This window comes from Chinchilla lanigera, unplaced genomic scaffold, assembly GCF_000276665.1.
Source record: "Chinchilla lanigera isolate Chin_1 unplaced genomic scaffold, ChiLan1.0 scaffold00015, whole genome shotgun sequence".
NCBI lineage: Eukaryota > Metazoa > Chordata > Mammalia > Rodentia > Chinchillidae > Chinchilla > Chinchilla lanigera.
Genome location: NW_004955416.1, coordinates 6,638,154 through 6,659,550, shown reverse-complemented (window position 1 = coordinate 6,659,550; position 21,397 = coordinate 6,638,154). Strand labels below are relative to the sequence as shown.

The 21,397-nt window shown below is 38.5% G+C and overlaps 1 protein-coding gene across 8 annotated transcripts in view; it reads left to right on the top strand.

The window, feature by feature from the left end:
- Positions 1-21,397, top strand: part of Fsip1 (fibrous sheath interacting protein 1) — a 203,350-nt gene that overhangs the window by 50,976 nt on the left and 130,977 nt on the right. For all 8 annotated transcript variants that reach the window (XR_260360.2, XR_260361.2, XM_005381206.2 and 5 more), the window contains 2 exons: positions 4,013-4,171; positions 12,608-12,745. Coding sequence is in view for 6 of the 8 variants with exons in the window: in XM_005381206.2 (XP_005381263.1) it covers positions 4,013-4,171; positions 12,608-12,745 (297 nt within the window). In the remaining 2 variants the exon portion in view is untranslated. The remainder of the gene's footprint in view (positions 1-4,012; positions 4,172-12,607; positions 12,746-21,397) is intronic.

The window sequence follows — 21,397 nt, the reverse complement described above, 5'->3', positions numbered from 1 at the left end:
TAAAAAAAAAAAAAAAAAAAAAAGATGGGGGATCGAAGATGTGTGTTCCTGCTGTCCGTCAGGTTACCCTCTGGCAGGTTATGTCAGAATGCAAACTATTTCTATGTGTTTGAAGTTGAGATCTGTTGCCCATTAACTTATATTGCTGCTTCCTTGAGAATGGAGGAAGCGTAATTTATAGGTGAAAAGGACAGGTCCAGAGCCAAATTTACAGGCTTATTGTGTCTTTAAGACCTTCAGGAATTTTTCAGTGTGTTCTCTGGAAGAGAAAAACAGACCTGAGTAACTTTTATATCTTGAGCTGTAGTTCTTTTTACAGTTTTAAAATCCTGTTTTCCTTGTTTCTTTTTAAGTTTTTTCTATCCTACATCATTCCCCCTCCCCCGAGACTTTGATCTCTTATTCTTAAGCAGGTGCAGAAGGGCTGCCTTCCCTCTTCTGTAACTGCTTCAGGCCGAGGAGAGGCATTGATCCTGCCTAGCCAGAGATCAGAAGTCTCACCCTGACTAATCTAAGGGAGACAAAGGAGGATGGGTTTTGTTGTTTGATGAACAATCATCTTTTGTTAGTGTGTGGAAAAGAGGACAAAGACATTGAGGCCTAAGCTTCATTTTATAACTTTATTAAAAAGGCTGGGCCAAAAATTAACAGTAGAATATTGATGAACAGTGGTCCCCCAAAAAGGTGGAAGTCAGTAGTATTTGGCATAAATCTTTTATCTTTAATGTTAACCTCTACTTCTTTTTGTAGTGTTTACCCAAATACATAATAAGTGGAGTTTAAGAGCACATGGACTCCTCCCTGTTTTGTCAGTAAGAAATCTAATGTCCTATTTTAATTATAAGAATGGTAAATGAATATATTAAATTAGGTTATATTTGACCATTGGGCCATTAAAATTTTTACTATCTGTTTTGTAGACCTGAGGAACTTTTGTAAGGACTGGCTCCAGATAATATAAACATATCAATTTAGTTTATGTCACAAAGGTGATGAAGTTTAATAGCTAGAATATTTATATTGCTATTTTTATTTTATAGGCACTGTGTACACTGGTTGACACCTGTCCTTTGAGGTCCAATGACCTCCTTGCTTGGGACTTGGGTGACTCGCTGGAGTTGCAGGATCCCTTTGGAGGGTCACATCATATCCTGGGTCCTGGCTGACTTAAATGCACAAAGGGCCAAAAGATTAGACAAATTATCTTTTTTTTAACTTGGGTTTTCAAGTCTCAGGTGTTGAATGCCCAGAAGATCAGTTACACTAGTATTGAAGGGGGAGCAGTAGGGTTAACTATAGTAATTCTATCTGTGTGTTGAACACTTTGAAATAAAAAGTATGTCCAAAGAACTGTTACCTTTTATTAATTATGGTCATCATTAGTATTAGGAGCCAGTGTTAGATTCTGTCTCTATTGTAGATGATGGCTTATTGTCTTAATTATCTTATAAAAGCCATATTCCTGTAGAACGTTAGGTCATAGTGATAAAGTTCTAAAAGGAAAATTTTAAATCATGAGCAAACATGACACTGGGAATCGAACTCAGGACCTTGCACTTGCTAGGCAGGTGCTTGTGCTGCTGAGCTCTATCCCCATACCAGCATAACAATTATGATGGTATTAATATATTAGAACTGTTAGAGTTTTTAAAAATACATTTAAATTCTCATTTTAGTGTAGAATAACTTATTAATAGCTTACCTTTATCCAATTATAAATTATATGACATAAACTTTTGTCTAAATTTTCTACTTTTTAAGCATAGGGGCTGAAGTACTTGTCTGCAGGTGTACTTTATAGATAATTAATGTCTAGTCTTCAATCTTCAGAGTGACATTGCCTAACTGCATATTCTTTAGGCATATGTAACTATCATAACACAGTTACGTAACAGTCACATAAACATAAGCCTGAAAAAAGATCCATCATAAATAACTTCAGTCTAGAGGTCATCAGCATGACAAGATGCTTTCCTACATTCCGCATCACATAATACCTGTGCACTTGGGAAACACATAATGTATTTGTTACACCATGAGGGTAGCAATAATTAACATCGCAGCTGAATTGAAATCTTTACATATATTTACTTAGACTTTACTCTTAAGGCAAAATTTAGGTTCCGTTAACAGGTTTCTATTGTGTAACTATATTGACAAGAATTAAAGAACATCTTTAGGGCTCTTTTAGGTTTAGGAAACAGTGTGAATGACCACAGAGAGACTTATTACCCAATATGAGCCAAAGGTCCACTGTACAAGGAATCATAGTGGGTTTAAAGAGTCTATAGATGTCACTCAGCAACTACAAGTCACATACCACTTTAGACAGGGAGTTGAACTCAAGGCTAAAATTATCACAAGGATGCCACAACCAAATAAGATGCAGGGAGAAAGCGAGATAATATTAGAGAGGCTCTGGGGAAAACGTACTTGAAGGTAGGGCAGGACAGGGGGCTTAGGACCTGGGAAAGCTATGATAGACAGCTGGGAAGGTCTGAAATGGTACCCTTCCCATGTGCCTGTGGGCCTTTCCTACCTGCAGAGAGAGGCCGTGTGCTTCCTTTCTCCTTCCCATGCAGTGGGATACGCCTGCTCCCACTGATCCCCCCCTACTCTCCAGCTCTCTGACTCTTTTTGATAGTTAATATAACAAAAAGTTAAAGGATTTGAATTTTTTGACAGTTGAACTCTTCAGAGTAGAGTGCAGAATGGGATTGGGCCTTTGTTAGGGGAGAGAGGAGAGGGGAAAAAAAAGAGAAAACCGGTGGGCTTCTTTTCAGCTTGAGTCCATAGAGTTTAGCAGTCCTGAGGATAATGTCAGTCATCAGCTGAATGACCATTTACAGCTTAGGCATGTTCTCAGCCACCCAAAAGGGGAGCCATGGCATCAGGTGGACTGAGCTTTTGCCTTTCGGCTTGTGGGTGCTGAGGGGGAGATGGTGGGAGAAGGGGAGAAAGAGGGAAGAAGAGCAGTTTAGAGGCCCTCCTTTTAGCTAAAGTGTTTAAAACCAAAAATGCGTGTGATTTAAGAAGATTGCCTCCCTTGGATGTCACTGTAAAGACTGGTCTTTTCCGTGAGGGCTCCAGACCACGCTTCCTGTGCCGGTTGCATGGGAAACTTTGAGGGAGACACTGGAGGGACCTATCCTTCTGTGTCTCTCTGGTGAGCAAATTTTAGTTCCATCGGACCCAGGAACAGGGTGTATGGCCGAGGGACTACCCAGTTAGGCTGCTACATGTAGTAGAAGAGTCTTCTTAACACCACTTTCCATTTTTGTTTAGAGAGAGGCAGTGCCTCTTGTTTTTGATGTTTTATGTACAAGCACTCCTTTTCTAGGAACTTGGGAGCCTGTAACTGTTAAAAAGGAAAAAGCTAAAGCTGCAGAAGTTTGTAGACAGGGGGAGAGAGGGAGAAAGAATGAGACAAAGGGAGAGAGAGAGAGAGAGACAAAGATAGACAGAGGGTTGGGGGAAATGAGGAAGAAAGAAAGGAAAGGTTTTGGTTGAACTTACGAAAGTCATGGTCCCAATGCACGTTTTTCTCCTGGCTGGCTCAAGAGGGGGAGGCACTCGATGAGCTGGAGCTGAGTGTATTTATCAGGCCTTGCGAGGTGCATTAAAGATGAGTGATCTAGGATGTGTTCCTACTGTCTGTTAGATTGTCCATTTGGCAGGCTATGTCCGAATGCAAGCCACTTATTTACATGTGTTTAAAGTTGAAATATACTGCCTACTTATATTGCTGCTTCTTTGAGGATGGAGGAACCATAACTTGTAACTTATAGGTGAAAAAGACAGGTCCAGAGCCCAATTTACAGACTTACTGTGTCTTTGAGACCTTTAGGAATTGTTAAGTGTGTTTACTAGAAGAGAAGAAAAGGCTTGAATAACTTCTGTGTCCTGAGCTGTAGGTTTTTTAGAGTATAACTTTAAAATCTCGTTTCCATATCCCATTTTTGTCTAATTTTTTATCCTCAGGAATGAACTGGTAACCCTTGTTTCCTCTTAGGGTGACCGCTGTGGTTGGCTGGTCCCAGGAGAAGGATATACACTTGCTGCCAGCGAGCATGAGCAGCTTGCTGAAATTGACACAAAACTCCAAGCACTCTCTGCAGTCCCGCTGACAGCTTCCAGCTTTTCTCCAAGACTTGAAAATGAGAGTGATCAGGTATTTAATTCAAGAGCACAGAGGCTGTTCAGGTGTATGTGTGCTAAAGCTAGTTCATATAATCACACAATCTTCTCATTAACTCAAGGTTTTTTCCTAATTACATTTTTCATGACTATAGCTGCCGTCATTGTCATTTCCATTCAGTGTATATTGCCTTTGGTTACTTCTACCCATTTTCCTTTCAGCTGGTAATTTACAGGGATGAAATCATTTAAGAAATATCTATTTTAATATTATACTCATGATTTAAGCTAATTCTTGATTGTGATCAGGCAGTAGGAAAGGTAGGAATATAGACACAGTAATATTTTAAAATTTATTTTTAGTTTTTAAAATTTATTTTAAAAATAGAAGGAAAACATATTAACAAACAGACATCTATTTACAAAATAGCATGAGAACAATATCATCAATACAGAGTTACAGACAAAATGGTAGGAAATTAACAATGGTTGTTGTACTACGTATTGATATCTTCAAAGTGGTTTCTCAGGAAAACAAATAGAAATATGCAAGACTGATCAACTATTGACGTAGTATTAATTAGTCCTCTGAGAGACCTATTTTCCTTTGTTCTCAGGTCCTAGATATTAGTGGTAGCAGCCACTTCTCTCTTACTCTGCCACAATCTTCCAGCTCTTTTAAGTTAGCATGGAGAATGAAGCTTACCCTACTGGTGACTTCTATCCTATGATGGTTTTGAAATGAATGTGTTTCTTCTCTCAATAATTCCCTCAAATATTCTCTTACAAAGCTGGTAGAGAGTGTAGAATACAGAGAGTGGTATTCCTTCGGGAAAGTACAATTTTCTTCTGTCCCCATATATTTCAGTATTCTCTGTGATCTAGTTTGGGGCTTGGTGATAGTCTGAAGAGAAAACTTCTGTTGTTTATCTTTTCTGCTATTCTTCCCCAGCTTTGTAACGTCTTCACCGTATCACTTTCTGTACAGTTATAGATAGCTATGATTTTCTTGGTCCTTTAAAAGATTTAAATATTGTTAGCCTCTAGGCAGTACTTCTGATTTAGAGTGGATCTTTTTACCAAGCTGTCAATTCAGGGTTAAGGATCTGGCTTTAGGTCAGTTAAAACTACCTTGGGGGAGAGGAGCAGAGTCAAGATGTTCCAGAGAATCAGTTTGACTGGCAGCACCTCACGGAGTGATCTCTCCTTCCTTAGGTTATGTTTCTAAGGGCCACGCACAGCGGCTTCGGACCCCTAGAGAGAGCAGTATCGATAGTAGTGTGCCCACCAATCATTTCTGGATTGGGATCTGAGTCTAGAGAAGACTCTGAGAATTGGAATCTTTGTCCCCACTCAAATGTGCAGGATGCTGACACAAGTCACGCTGCTTCATTTGCATTATTGGGTTCCACATCTCCAAAGGAAGAAGTCAAGATGGGGTGATAAACTTCTTCAGAGATATTTGTTCTTTTCATGTTTCAGCTGATTCTTCCCCCTTGGTTGTTATAGTTCAATGATCTCAAAGACAGAAAGGTAGAAGGTGTTTTTTTCATAGCTATTAAATGTTATTCGTGAAAGAGAAACTGAGAATTTAAGGATTCCGTCGTTGTCATCTAAATCACATTTTTTTCCGAGCTCCCCTTATGGTTCAGATAAAATATTTGGAAAAAAATGAAAGGAACAATCAGTTGATTACTTTGTTTTTGCATACGGAGATTATGTATTTTTTTAAGAAGCAGCATATATTTACAAAGAAGAGGAAAAACCCTGCATTTTGGGACTCCCGTTGGATGCAGAAACAGAAAGGTACAATCATAGCTGTTGAAAGGGAGTGACTGATGCTTGCTGCATGCAAAGAAAGAATACCCCTCGTGTGTTTGTTCAATTTCCTTTTGGCATTTCCTCATCTCTAACTAAAACCAGCATTGCACATTCAATTTTCAAGGCAGAAATGCTAACATGGCAAATTATTTTATGGATATAATTTTTGGATCAGAATACTTTTGAATAAGTACACTGAAAATGTCTTGGATAAGCCCTGCATATCCATTTAGCCAATGGATGGGCTCCAAACTATTGCTGAACCACAAATATTAACAGTGCACATTCACATATTTTTATTTTTAACTCTTATGCACATTATTTACTCATCAGTAATTTTTCTTTGTGCTTTTTCAAAATGTCTTTTAAGTGAAATATTTTTGTGTTTTTAAGCAGTCAGTTCATGAAATATTAACTGAGTTGTCACTGTATATAAGAAATTATGGGGAATTCAAAGTTAGGTCAGACAAATATAGTACCTTAGTATATAGAAGTCTTGCTTCAAATTAGGTTCTACCACTTCCTAGTTTTGTGGACTTGGGCATTAATTAGAAGCTCTCTAAATCTCAGCCCTCTCATTTATAAAATAGTAATGATATTCTTTAGGATTCTTATAAAGAGTAGCTAGTGTAATATACAAAAGGTGCTTACTGCAGTATAGGATGCAGAATTTAATCCATGAAATTAATATTGTTGTCATATGTGGCATAAGGAACTTATTCCATATGGAAGGTAATGAGTAATACATACATAACTATGATACATGTGCCATTGTCATTCAGAGCACAGAATGAGACCATCCAGAAGGAATATCAAGAAAGTCCACTTTCAGTAAGAAGGGACAGAGCAGGAAAGGAACTAGAGCAGGAGGCAGAAGAGATCAGGGACACAGGACAGTGCTGTCATGTACTGTAAAACTTGTGGCCTGCTGTGCAAATTAAAGCTCATAGCTTATAAAAGTATTTTAGCCAAATTTTAAAAATGAAGCTAATTCGTATAAAATTCAAAATTTCTAGTTTCTCTTGAAAAATAATATAGCAACATTATATCTGAGTCCTTTCTTGGAGCTACTGTGCAGGATTGAGTAGCAAATGTCACTTTCTATGGGACACAGATCTTCAGGTTTGCTGCAATATCCATCACCATATTATGTTATCAAGAAAACAATTTTCAGAAAAGTTGAAAGAAGCACAGAGTTTCTAAGTTATCTGTATATGCTAAGTATGTGCGGCTAAATCGGTAGGCATATAAACTTATGGTGATAAACACAGCTAAGCCAGAAGAGGTAAAGGGACCCTAGGAATATGGCTTAGAGGATGAGAAAGTGTTGGTTGTTATGAAAGGGGCAGATTAAAGATCTCCTTTCCTAATGAGCTTGAACATTCAGTAGACATTAGGTAGACAACCTGGCCTGGGACTTAACTTTAGAACCATGTTTTAAAAGCAGCATTTAGCTTTTACATATCCGATTTCCTTTGTGTAAAACAAAGTACATGGTCATCACATTCAAAAGAAATGATGGCTTATTACTGCTGTTGCTGTAATGTTAATAATGTGTGATTGCAGGTTTTACATCTGCTTTTTACTTTTATTTCATCTTAGCAAAAGAGAAATAATTGAAGCAATTCTTTTCTTAAGATCTGTGGCTTAACTGTGCATACCTTTCCATATCCATCTCTGAGCTCTACAATATATCAGTTTTTTCCACATATTATAAATCCCACCAGAAATTTGAATGATGTTTCATAAGTTAATTTTTCTTATTCATAGATGTATGAAAAATAATATAGCAACTTTCTGTATAAATATCTAGGATACAGGAGTTATATAAGCATTTAGTTTTTAAAATCCTAAGCAACTGGAATCAATAATGTATTCTGTTCTTTCTGCTTCTTGTAAAGAAATGTAGTTTATTCATCTCTCATTCAATTAGTCTTGCTAAATCTAGGATTCCAGTTCAAGGTTATTTTTTTTTTTCCAGTTGGAGGAAGGTCTTCAGAAATGCCTCCACTGACAAGAAGCATTCTTTTGTTCTTAAACCAACTAATCTAGTTGAATATAAACATCCTCTTATTTTGATTTATCTTCTTATTCTTTTTTTTGTGTGTGTGTGTTTCTCTAGTACCGGGAATCGAACTCACGACCTTGCACTTGCCAGGCAGGTGCTTTGCTGCTGAGCTAAATCCCCAGCCCCTATCTTCTTATTCTTAAAAATACTGATTGTTTTACAAAATTTGGACAGACCAACAAAAAATTAACAGACGTGTGTGTGGCTGGGTAGGGGGGTACTGGGATTGAAACCAGGGCCTTTGCATGGAGCTCAATCCCCACCCCTTTTTCATTTTTTATTTTGAGACAGAGACCCACTAAATCACTAAGTCTCCAACACTGGGATTGAATTTACGGTCTTCCTGCCACAGTCTTCCAGAATGCTGGGATTATAGGTGTGTGCCACCATGTCTGGTTTAACAAACATTTAATTGAGGAAAATTGTAGTTATATCTATCTGTTTTCTTGCCAAGATCATGCTATTGCTGACAGAAACAATGTTTATTATTTCTGGTCTCTTCCTGTCTCAATATTAGTTAAAATTTAGAAAATATAGACCATTGTTCAACATGTAATCCTGAAAGATGTTACTGTACCTTGCTGGCTTCAAGGATTTGCATAGTTTCAATACTGGCCATGAGGCCACTTAACTCCAAATTTACTTAGTACACTCTTTAAGAGCAGGAATCTAGTAGTTTTTCAACATATACCAGTCATAGGCACTGAACTCTTATTGACTAGGTGCTTGTTTCCAGAAAATGCAGAAGTGTGCCCCAAGAGCGGGATTTCTGGGCTGAGGAATAAACAAGAAGTCACTACAGAGGTGCTTGCCTCCAGGCCAAGCATTCTCCATCAGACATTCCTGTCAGATGTTCTCAGCCAAATCTGGGAAATGGCTTTTGACACCTGTGTCTTAGATTACTGTGAAGTTTATATGTATTTTCTGCTGAGCCACGGTGCAGTCAAGGTATTTTTATTTCATGGTAATATTCCAAGATGATAAAAACAATCTATGTGAAAGATTTCCCCATTCCCTTTGGTACTGTCAGGCAAATGACGCATCTGATGACAGGAAATAGCAGTTGCCTGTGGAAGTGTGCACCACTGCCTATAACACAGGACAAACGGCTTTACTCAGGGAGGTTTGCAGTGGTTTATTTGCATACCAGATAACTTAGGAAGCTGTAATTTCCTCCGTATTTGACTTCTGAAAATGAGTTTATTTAGCTTCAGAGACCCCTGTTGGCTCAGTCAGCACCACAGATATTTTTCTAAGGATGAACTCAAATCCCTTGGCAATCAATTAGTCAAATCAATGATTATCAGTTTACCCGAGGGATAATTCTCTTCTTGTGGCTTCCTTAGATAGTCTCTGCATATCAGGGAGACTTTTTGCTGAATTCTTCATAAAATTGTGCCTGTATGACCAGGAATCACAGAAACAATATGTTAGCTGCAAAGTCTGCTGAAAATACTGTATTTCTGTGGTAGGAAATCAAGACATTTCTTGTGACCATGAAAACCATATAACTGGCTGGCACTTTGTTATGAGAAAAGAACCTACTGGCACCATAGAGCTTTTTGCATATATAGCTGGGTGCTTTTTGCCCACATCAATGACTTCCTGTTTTATTTACTCTTAGACTCTGCCTTTATCACGTGGTGTCCTTCATCTGTTTGAACAGTATGGTCATGCTATCAGAGACCATGACTAAGGAAAGGCATTACATATCCTAACTGCAGAGAGTTACAGACTTACAAACCATTAGTGGTGGAATGAAATTTCATAGAAGAAACTGAGACCCAGAAAGAGGAGATGATATCCTCAAAAGTGCACAGACTGTTCCCACAGTACTGGAGCTGGACTCTAACCTTCATGTCTGTTCCTTTTGGATATAGAGTCACGTTGTCAGAGCAGAGCAATAAGAGCCTTGGTAGAATAACCTTTTTGTTTTGTGAAAAATAAAGAATGGCTCTTCTACTTATGAAGTCAATAACTTGCTTATTGTTGAAAAAAATAGAAGCAAAGCTTTTGTAAAGAAGGAGGGGAAGCGAAGTTGAAGGGAAGGGAGGGGAATGGGGAAAACAGAAGAAGCAAAATATATCACGTACAGGTACACATTCTCTACGGTGAATGTTATCATGATGTGTATCTAAAATGTACCAGTAAAATAGAAAGGAAACTCAAGAACTACAGAAAAAAAAGAAAAATCAAATAAAATAATCAAGATTTTTACCATCAAGTTAATCACTGTCAAGCTGTCTTCCAGTTCACAGTATTTCTACACAAATATACCTGTCTTCCCCCTGCCCGCATAGTGTATCAGTTAGAGTTCTGGACAAGAAACAGGGGGAAGATGTGGCTGATTTCTGAAGAGAACTTCCATAGATTTAAAGGAGTTAGCAAAGGGTGTTGGGTCAGGCAGAAACTAACAGCAGTGGTTGGGGGAAGGAAAAGTGTGATAGGAGCTCTGGGAGAAGTTTTAGCAATAGAGAGTATGGGTAAAGGGTTAGTCAGTCCTTCCCCTCCTTCCCCGTGAGAATTTGAACTGTAGTTAACTTCCTAACTCTGTTTCCCAGACCTGGCAATCTGATAAAAGTGGGAATATCACCTAAATTGGGGGGCAACTTTTTTATGTTAAAACTGACCCTTTGAATTGGGAAAATTGTGAAGGCCTGATGAGGAAGCCATATTTGGTCTTCCCTACGTGCAGTGATCCTTGTGTTTGAGTCTGTCTCTTGCTGAGGTCCCTCAGAGGCAGCTCTGTGCCTCTGGAGTCAATCCAAGAGGCGATGGCTCCTGTGGGACAATAAAGTTTTAAGAATGGGGCATGTTACGGTTTAGACCTAAAATGTCCCCTAAAAGTTCAACGTGTGTGGAGTAGATTGGCTCATGGGGACACTCTGTACTCACTGGTGGCTTCATCCCTTGAAGAGCTTGGTACCTGAATGTGTTGTTTGGAGGTAGGCACGGGTGGGAGGTGGGTTGCTGGGGGTGTGACTTGGAAAGGTCTGCTCCTGTTTCTGGCCCCTCCCTTTCCTGTCTGCTTCCTCTCTGCCATGGGTTGAGTGCTTTTTCCTCTACTATGGCCCTCTGGCATACTGTTTCTGCCTGGAAGCCAGTCCACCATAAACTGAAACAATGAGCCAAAAATGAACTTCTTCTCTCTCAATTTCTGGGTGTCTGGTATTGTGTCTTAGCCTTGGGAAAATGACCAAGAGAGGATGACTTTCTTGTCTCCTGTACCTATACTGCTACTACATGGGCTTCGAGCAAATACTCCCATTGAAAGGGGATCCCTGATATTGCCTTGCTGTGCTTCCTGTCCTGTATCCTTGAGTCCATTAGCTCTGTGTGTAGCCTCTGTTTGTTTTTGAGCGTGAATGTCCATCTGACTCTAAGAAAACCTGGGCTACCCCAGGGATATATTCTTGCCACAACTTTGGTGCCAAAGCAGGAAAAAGAAGGGAAAATAGCCCAAGCTTTCTGTCCTTTCCTTTCCAATCTCCTAATATTCTTCCAACATTGACTGAACCTAACCATGAGACTGGCACCAGGGAGGAGGGCTGATTATTCCAGCTGATGTCAGGGCCTCATCGCACTTTGCCATTCCGCTGTTGACGGACGCTGGGATCTTCAGTGTTTGGCTGCGTGAGTATTCACGTACAGAGCGTGAAGAGTGCAATGCAAAACTGAAGAGCCTTTGTCAGAGAGGTGGTAGAAGCTCGAACAGTGAGCATTCTGGTGACCAACTGTGTGCAAGGGAGGAAGGGATAGGAGAATTCTGGCTTGAGTGACTCCAAAAACGTCCCTCGTGCCAGTTAGCTATGTGGTAACACAGAAGAGGAGATCTGTAGGACAGAAAGGAAGGCATTTAGTTTTAGACATAGGACAGACTTTTGGTCAGGAAATGTCCATCTTTATCCCCTAGAAATAGTACTAACCAATATTCCTAGAGATTGAAAACTAGGAGAAATGAGAAGTACAATGATGCACTTTCATTATATAATGCTTATTTTTTTCAAAGGACACGTTCAGCTCACATTGGGAACTGAGATTTGCATGTCTGTTATGTGCTGTGACAACTTTCAGGCTAGATCTCATACTACCATTGTTTTACACATGAGGAAACTGAAGCTCAGAAAAGTTAACTTGTTTCTGTAAGTCCATCTTAGTCAGGAAGCATGTGGACCCAATATTCAAAACTATGACTTTACCAAGACCTGTTTTCTTCCCATTATTACACAGCTGCCTCTAAGAACATAGATGGACAGTGTTTTTTCTTATTATCATTTATCTATAGTAAACGTGAAGTCCAGAGAAGCTGTGGTTTGTCTAAGATCTCATGCTGATTAAGCGTCGGAGTAGGGACCAGAGCGCAGGCTCCCTTCCTCCTGGCTGTGCCTCTTTGGCTTATACAGTACCTTCTTGCTTTCCAGATGAGTGCCTAAGTTGAGTTAATTTCCCTACTTGTTTTATGTGTGTTTTGAAAGGAGAGAATACTGTCTGAGAAGCAAAATTGGCCCAATCTCTTCGGAGTGGTGTGTGATTGTAACACATACCAGCCTATGAAAAACACTTTTTTTTTTTTTTAATTAGGAAGCTGACCTTGATAATGAAAGAAATGTGGAAGCAGCGCCAGGAGAGCAGGTACTTCGAAACACTAAAGAGCAGCGGGGTCAGAAACATCGGCTGAGAGAGATAGATGAAAAGCTGAGGAAGATCAAGGAAAGCGTGGTAAGCCTTTTGTATTTAAAGTGTAATTATATCCAATGAATGCGCTAAAAAAAGTTTCCATTTTGTTTGACCCTTTATGGCTGTTCATATGTGTTAAATCAGATGTGTGAATTTGTCAGTAAGAATTTAAGTAAAAGCTAAAAGCATGATTCATAGGACTTAAAATGGCCTTTAGTTTAAGTAATTTATACAACAAAATAAACATGTAAAATGCTATTTAAAGTCAGAATAATGATCCTTACTCCTAATATCTCAGGTCTGACAGAAACACAAGTATTAAAAAATTTAATAGTTCTTCATAAAATCACCCTTACATATTGAAGTTATAGCTTCAATACTCCTACTTTTGTTCTAACATACTAGTGATTAATTAATTAATTTTAATACATTCTAAATCCTTTTGAGCCTATTGTATTTTTCTTGCTCACAATTTAAAGATACATTGTTGTTGATGATAGAAAGCTCTTAAACTAACTAAATTGTTAGCTGATTGATATTCTAAACCTTTCAAAAATGTCCTTCTATATTACAGTTTCAAGCTATCTATAAGATGTTTCTTGGATACTTGGCTTTTACCTAAAATAAAAGTAGGAAGGCTGAACTTGGGATTCTCCCTACATACTCTCTCCCAGGGCTGGTCTTGCCAGAGGTACCCAGTTTCTGTCTCCTACTAAATTCTTCCATCTTCATTGATCTTCAAGCCTTATTATATTTTAATCAGTATGGCTGATGTGTTGCCATATCCTGCCACAAATCTCTATGATCTTTAAAATTCTTCTTTTCCTTTTTGTCCCCACTTTTATTTCCCCCTCTCAGAATTGTCACCTCATGTTTAACCACATATAATGTGGCTAAACTTTGTGGAAGTTTTGGCTTCTAAGTCATTGTTTTCTCCTGTCATTCCATTTTTATATGCTGCACTATGAGGGGTAAGCATCAGGGACATGATTTTGATTAAGATTTCATCTTTTCAGTCTCCTCCCCAAGAATGAACAACAATCTTGATTGAGACTCCAGGAGTTGTGTCAGCTGAACTGCTCTTACCAGCTTACTGGGGACCTAAAGGAGGTCTAGGACCATCTGATATGTGTTGGGGAACTGATCTAAAGGGGATAAATGCATTTGACTTCTCTGTCTCTCTCTCTTTCTTTTTCTTTTTGGTCTTTTTGTGACAGGGTCTCACAATGCAGTTCAGGCTGGCCTTAAACTCACTTTGTATCCCAATTTGGCCTCTAACTTGCAGTGATCCTCCTGCCTCAGCCTCCCAGTGCTGGGATTATAGGTGTGTACCCCCATGCCTGGCTGACTTCTCTTTATGGCTCATCTTTGTTTGCTTTCTGGGAAATTCCATGGGAATTATGTTTGAGGGAGAACTTGATTTCTATTTTCTGTGGGATTTTTTCCCCTTTGAGTTTGCTGATGTGATGAAGTGGAAGCAGGGATGGTTACGAGATAGAAAGGGGCTCTTCAGCAGTAGTTGTGGTGGTGGTGGGACACTATAAATTTGATGTGACAGATGAGGTGTGATTTGATTGGTTTTGAAAATGTTGGAACTTCCTCTCACTGTGCATCTGCCAATCCAAGCCAAGCACAGCCTGTCGTTCTCCGTAATTAATTCTCCTGATTTCTGACTGCTGTGGTCCAGGTGCTGCATCCCTACCTCCATCCATGTTGAAATCCTAACTCCTGAGGTCATGGTGGTAGGAAGTGGGGCTTTAAGGAGGTGATTAGTTGATGCAGGTAGAGTCCTTGTTAGTGGCTTTAGTGTTCTTATAAAACAAGGAACTTGTTCCCCCTTTTTACCATGTAAGAACATAGTGAGAAAGTGCTGTCCATGAACCATGAAATAGGTCCTCACCAGATACTGAATCTGCTGCCTCCTTGGCTTGGACTTCCCAGCCACCTGTGAACTGTGAGAAATGAATCTCTCTTGTTTATAAGCCATCTAGTTTATGGTGTTGTTACAGAGGACTGAACAGACTAAGATAACTGATGCTTTATTACCTACCTTGAACATTCTTTTCTGCCACGTCTTTATCATTACCTAATTTTGAGCTCAAAACCTGCATCCTTTAAAAAATGTCATAATATTCCAATGTCATACAAACTTTGGCTATACTTAGAGGAATATCAAATATCACGAACTGGTTGTTATCTAAGTGGAAAAGAATAATAAGTAAATAGTGAAGAGAAATTACAGAATAACAGTTCTCAGCCAGAAGCTGTTTCAAGTACTTCAGAAACACTAAGTTGTCTGATCTTCATGAACCCTCTATGAAGTAAATACTATTGTCCTTACTCTATAGCTAAAAAAGTGGAGGCAAAGAAAATTGGCAGAATATTCTCAGAGTTATGCAGCTAGTAAGTGGAGGAGACAGGATTGATAGCATTGGGTAACTATGCTATAATGCCTTTCTGATGTTTGTTTGCTTTCTTTTCATGGTTAATGTTTTTAGCCACTTAATAGTTTACCCTGCATGCATTCAGGCAGCGCATTGCTCAGGCAGATGTCATTTCAACCAGTGGATTCTTACACTGAATACATTTGATAAAATTGTCATTTTTATATTTCCTGTTATATTATCTTATAAAAATTAATGAAAAAATATGCAATTTTTGGTCATCCTATATTTAAATAATTAGAATGGTAAGTGGTTAAATTAAAATGTCATAAATTCATTATAACCAGTAATATTCATGAGCAAAATGTTTAGACTTCTATATAAATTTTAATTTCATAATTTTGTGTTTTATAGTCAAAACTTTGAGAGGCTATTATCTGTGTTTTTATTGCTTAGCATTTTATAATAGCCCTATGGATTAACACTGTGTACCACATGACCTGTTTCAAATTCTGTAAAACTCATCATACCTTATAGATGCCTAGGTACTTTTTGAATTGGGGATCTCAGGCATGAGTCCTTGTTTAAGTCTTATTAGTAGCCTTCTCTATTGCCGTGAATAAATCATTTAGTTTCTCAGACAGTTGGTTATTACTTTAAAATTAAGAGAGTAATGCTAGAGCATTTTCGCTGTTTTCCTTGTGATTCTTGGCATACTTACTTTTGGTGAGGAGTGATACTATTGATAATATACAGTATCTGAAGCTCAGTTTGTATGCTTCCTAAATATTCGGCATTGATTAAGTGGCTTAACTCTTGTACTGAAAATTATTTTTGAAGTTTACTAACACATCATGAAGGAAGAAGGTAAGATTGTCTTTTATATGATAAAAAAATTAGTCTACTGCCTACCAACAAGAGAATATGGTTTTGAATGATAGATTCTAGAAATGGCTAATTTTGAAGCTTTATCCTGTTTTTGCTCCTGCAATGCAGCATCATCTCAGGATCACTGGTTTGGATAAAAGAAGTAATGTGTGTGGTTACTGAACTAGTGATTTGAAGACTTAGGGACCTAAAAGAATGACCTAAGGGCAGTGTTGGAGATCTTACCAACTATAACAGTGTGAATATACATATGTACACACACAGATGAGTGTGTATATACACACAAATTATAATGTATGTGGACATGTACACACATACACAAATACTATATACATCCTGAAGAGAAATAGAAGTGTCACCAGTTTAGCTTTACTGGATTTTCCCCATTTTCATTAGATTGTCAATTTTCCTAAAGAAAGGGGAATCATAATAGAGATCAGTTTTTATTTCATTGTTTTATTTAGAGATATTTATTTTAATGTAATAATGTCTTTCTTCAGTAAACAGTAACAATCATGTTTTGTGTAATTGTTTGAGCTATTGGGCACTCTACTGTGATAATAAGGAGTCTTCTTTTTTTTTTTTTTTTTTAAATAGAGACCATCCTTAACTTCTTGGGTGAGGTAAAAATGCCTTTAACAAAGTTATGTGATGATTCTATTTTTCACAAACCAAAATATTTCAATTTTAGCTTTGCATTTTCAAAGAATCAACAATCTGACTTTATTTTATTGAACCTCTTAATGGTAAAATAGTCTCAAAGCTGTTTTGTTAGTATTGTTGGGAAAAGCTTTCCACAGTTGCAGTCATTCTAAATGCCTTGCCCATACTTTTTAGGACTTGATTGTGTTTCCTTTTGATTCTCAGTTTGAAGTTCATTCATGGTTTTCATGATTTGAAGCCTCTACTATTTCCTTCCACATTCTTTCCCTTTCTGGTTGCTTGGAAACCACCTAGCAGGCCTTGTTTGCTGAACTGAATTATTACTGCATCAAATGTGTTGTACCCTACTCCCTGTTGCTGAGCATTGACAGTAAGAATGTGATTTACAAGGGAGGGTAAATCCCTGTGTTCTATTCTTATTTGATACGCTTTTGTCATTTAAGCTGGTATAAGAATACATGGTCCCAGCTCAGAAGGCTAGGAGATTTCTTCTCCTCAGAGACTGGCTGGAGGGTCCACCTTCAACTGCTGAACATGCTGTGGAGTCAGAACTGTAGAATGTAAGGGCTGAAGGGGCCTTTGAGGTGACATGGGCCAGTTCTGTGGATTGTAAACAATGTATTGAATTGCTAAGTGATTTTTCAAAAACTCTCAAATAGTAGGAGACCGGGGCCACTACCCAGTTCTGACACCCAAATTTGTGAACCTTTCAATAAATTCGACCTCTGTAAATCACATCTGCCTAGTGCAGGCAATTTTGAGCTAAGATTTGTGGTCTTTCACAAATATGGGCCTCATTCTAAAATCTTTAAGTTTTTATGAACCAGATACAAATCTTTTGAAAATCAGACCTCCAAACAAATTTGGCTTGTTTGTAGTTAAACAGGAAGACCAACTAGCATGCTTTGGTATACATACATTAGTAATGAGGTCTTGACGTGGAAAAGTAGTTATTCTCTTCCTGGTGTCATTGTTTAGAGCTTTTGAAATTCATTATTTTTTTTCTTCATTTGTTTTTTTTTTTTTTTTTTCCTCTGGTACCGGGAACCAAACTCACGACCTTGCACTTGCCAGGCAGGCGCTTTGCCGCTGAGCTAAATCCCCAGCCCCTTTTTTTTCTTCATTTGTAACAGCTTTTAGGAAGTGCGTAGGATAACATTGGCAGAAAAATTTGATGCTTTTATAGTGTGCAACCTTAGTCCTTCTGTAGGTAATGGTGGGTATGTACAATAACAATAAAAATGTATGGCTGTAAAATTTTGAGAGGGAAATTTTTACACTGATAGCTAAATAAACTTTGTTTGTCCTCATAATCACTTTTTGAAACAAGCAGAACATAAAATTTCCAGAAGCATTTGTATATTTGTACAACATTTGATGGAGAAATTTTGATAAAACTTGTAAGTGAACATTATCATTGAATGGCTAAAAAACAACATTGTTATGAATCATGGCTGTTATTCATGAATTATTCCAGAATGAATAAAGAAGCCAGTTACTTTTTAGTAGGTGTTGGTTGTATACTATTTTAAAATGTAAAAGCATAAATGGAAAGCACTATTAGCTAGAGTGCTTTGGAAAGAATATGTTGTCTGAGTCACTGTCCTCATTGCTGAGACAAAATACCCAAAACCTGAAACTTAAACAGGGAAGGTTTATCTTGGCTCACAGTTTGTGGAGCTTTCAGTCGTAGGCTGCTGGCTCCAGTGCAGGGCAGTGCGGCAGAGAGGCCTGGTGGAGGAGGGCTACTCAGGGTGCGGTGGACACAAAGCAGGGACAGACAAGAGAGGAGCCAGCGCTCCTCCACCTCCGGCGAGGCCCCACCTCCCAACAGCAAGTCAGCTTTAAACCTCTGTAATCCAATAGCCTTCCAAAGGTCTTGCTTCTGATTGAAAAGGGTTTAGGGAGAACTCTAGATAAATAAACCATAACAGATATTTAGAAATTCTTTTGTTAATTTGTCATTTTTAATTCATTTATAAAATTTCAGTTACTAATTAATTTTAGAATAAGAGGGGTGTTGCAGGTAGCTTTCCCCTCACTGGGACAAAGTACTTGGCACTGCACCTTAAGGAGGGAGGGTTTTATTTTGGCTCAGACTTTCAGTGCGTGGTCTCCTGGCTCCAAGGCAGACCCAGCAGGTGGAAGGGCATGGCCGAGGTGAGCTGTTCAACACGTGGCAGCCAGGAAGCAGAGAGACAAGAGAGGAGCTGGGGACAAGAATATGCTTTTCCAGGTCACACCCGCAGTGGCCCTCCCCCAACAAGGGCCCACCTGCTACCAGCACATTTACGGCATGAATCCACTGAGGGGTACTGCACCCTTCGATCCAGTCACCTTCTGCACATGTGACACTGAGAGAGGGGATATTTCAGATCTAAACCGCAGCAAGAGGCTTCATATTCTGCAAACGTACTTCATATTCTGCCCATAGTATAAAACAATTTAAAAATTTATTAAAGATATTTGCTTCTAGATTATGCTTCTTCACATGTATTTTGATAATGCAGACTTGGCGTTATTACAAGGTGTAGGTGTGGTACTGTTTTGGTATTATAATACTCCATATTGTGAGAGGCATTTTAACAGTGAAAATTATGATGGTAACTTTGCTTTATAACATTACCTGTTTTTTCTTAAAGATTTATTGTTGGGCAGAGGTGCTGGAAATAGGTTATAAAGTTAGTTGTGTTTTAGCACAGCCTGGTTTTGCCTTCTGAGTTAGTTCTCCACATCCATTGGTTGAGGCTGTGAGCCATAGATATGCTTAGATGGAACAAGGATAGGTACAGGCTTTAAGAAATAAACAAACAATACAATTAAATAATATAAAATGATTATTATAAGAATTTTAATGTGCAATACATCCACATACAGATGTCGTGTACCTAGTATAGCATTTATTGAGGTAAAAGAATGATCTATAGATAGTTAAAATTATAACAATTTTAGAAGTTAAAACCGGTCCTGTAATTTGGATGTTAACATGGAATATAATACTGTTTAATTTCTTTTCTCCCCACCTGATGTAATTTTTAATATTATCCTTTTAGTCTTATAAACTCTTGAACAATTGGTATTTGCATGTAGTCTTTAATCCTTTCATCAGGTTTTTTTTTTTTTTTTGTCAGCTACAGTCAGTTTTTAAAGAGCTTTAAATCCTAGAGCTAGGGCAGTCCTCTGATCTGTGGTTGCACTTTCAGTTACACTTAGTCAACTGTGATCCAAAACTATTAAATGGAGAAATTCAAGAAATGAACCATGCCTAAGTTTTAAATTAGGTACTCTCCTGAGCAGTATGGTGAAATCTTGGGCTGTCTTGGTCCATCTATCATCCTTTCTTCTGGAGTATCCTTACTGTATTCACTGTACACCCCTTGGTCATCTTGGGTAGTGGCCATCTTGGTTATCAGATTGTCTGTTGCAGTGTGACATTGCTTGTGATCAAGTAACCTTTTATTAGTTAATAATGGCCTCAGAGTACAAGAGTAGTTGTTATGGTTTAGATTTAGAATGTCCCTCAAAAGTCTCGTGTTCAGAAGTGGGGTTTTCAGAAGTGGAGGACCATTGAAGGTGTGATCTAGAAGGGTATTTTCTTGTTGCTATCTTCACCCTCTCTCTGCTTCCTGGCTGTCATAATGTCAGCAGCTTTTCCCCCTAAGCCTTTCCACTATGCCCTTTCTGCCTTGAAGCTATCCAGCTTTGAACTAACTCCTCAAAAACCCGTGAATCAAAATAAACCTCTCCCCCTTAAATATGTGGGTGTTGGGTGTTGTGTTTCAGCAGTGGAAAAGTAAGATAGTATTGCTGCTGGCGATATGGATGCTGCCAGAAGAGAAGCCATGAAGTACTTCTTTTTCTTCCCTTCTTTTTGGAAGGCTGAGACAGGAGGACCTCCATGAGCTTCTTGAGGACATACTGGTTGTATAGTAAAGCCTTGTCTCAAAAAAGTGCTTTTTTTTAAATATTAAAAGATCAAAGTTCTCAGTAAGGAAAGAAAAAAATCATATGCCAGTGTTGCTAATATTCTACAGTAAAAACAAATCTTCTATCGAAGAAATCATGAAGAAGGAAAAAGAAATTTATGGTAGTTTTGTTGTTGCACCTTAAACAGAAGTTGTGGCCATAGTGTGTGAAAAGTGCTTATTTATTGCACGTCACAGGCCCTGTGTTATCTGTCATCACAAGGAAAAAGATATGATGGCATGAGATATATTGCGAGAGGTCACGTACACTCATGACTTTTATTAGAGTATATTATAATTGTTCTATTTTGTTATTAGTTATTGTTGTTAGTCTCATCTTAAACGTATAACGTACACTTTATCATACATATGGGAAAAACATGGGATACATAGAGCTTGTTAACATCTGTAGTTCCAGGCATCTGCTAGGGATCTCAGAACGTACCCCATGCAGAGAGGGGAGCTGCTGTTCTCCCAAACTGCCTCTGGCCAAACCAAAGCCTGTCTAAGGCAGGGATACTCAGTGAAGATGGTCAGGGGATTGTGATATTGCTGAGAGGTAAGGCGCTTTTGCCAGAATAAATCCAAGCCCTTCGCTTCACCAGGAATGGTTTGCTATAGCCAGTTGATTAGAATCCTGACATGATTTCTTATCGCGGATCGGTAACAGTTTGAAGATCAACAACAACCAGCAGACCACATTCTAAGGGTCACTGAATGTAGCCCATTTCTCATGTTGATGCTGAGGCCATGACTGAGCATTTGACTTCTTGGATCTTGGTCACTGAGATGTG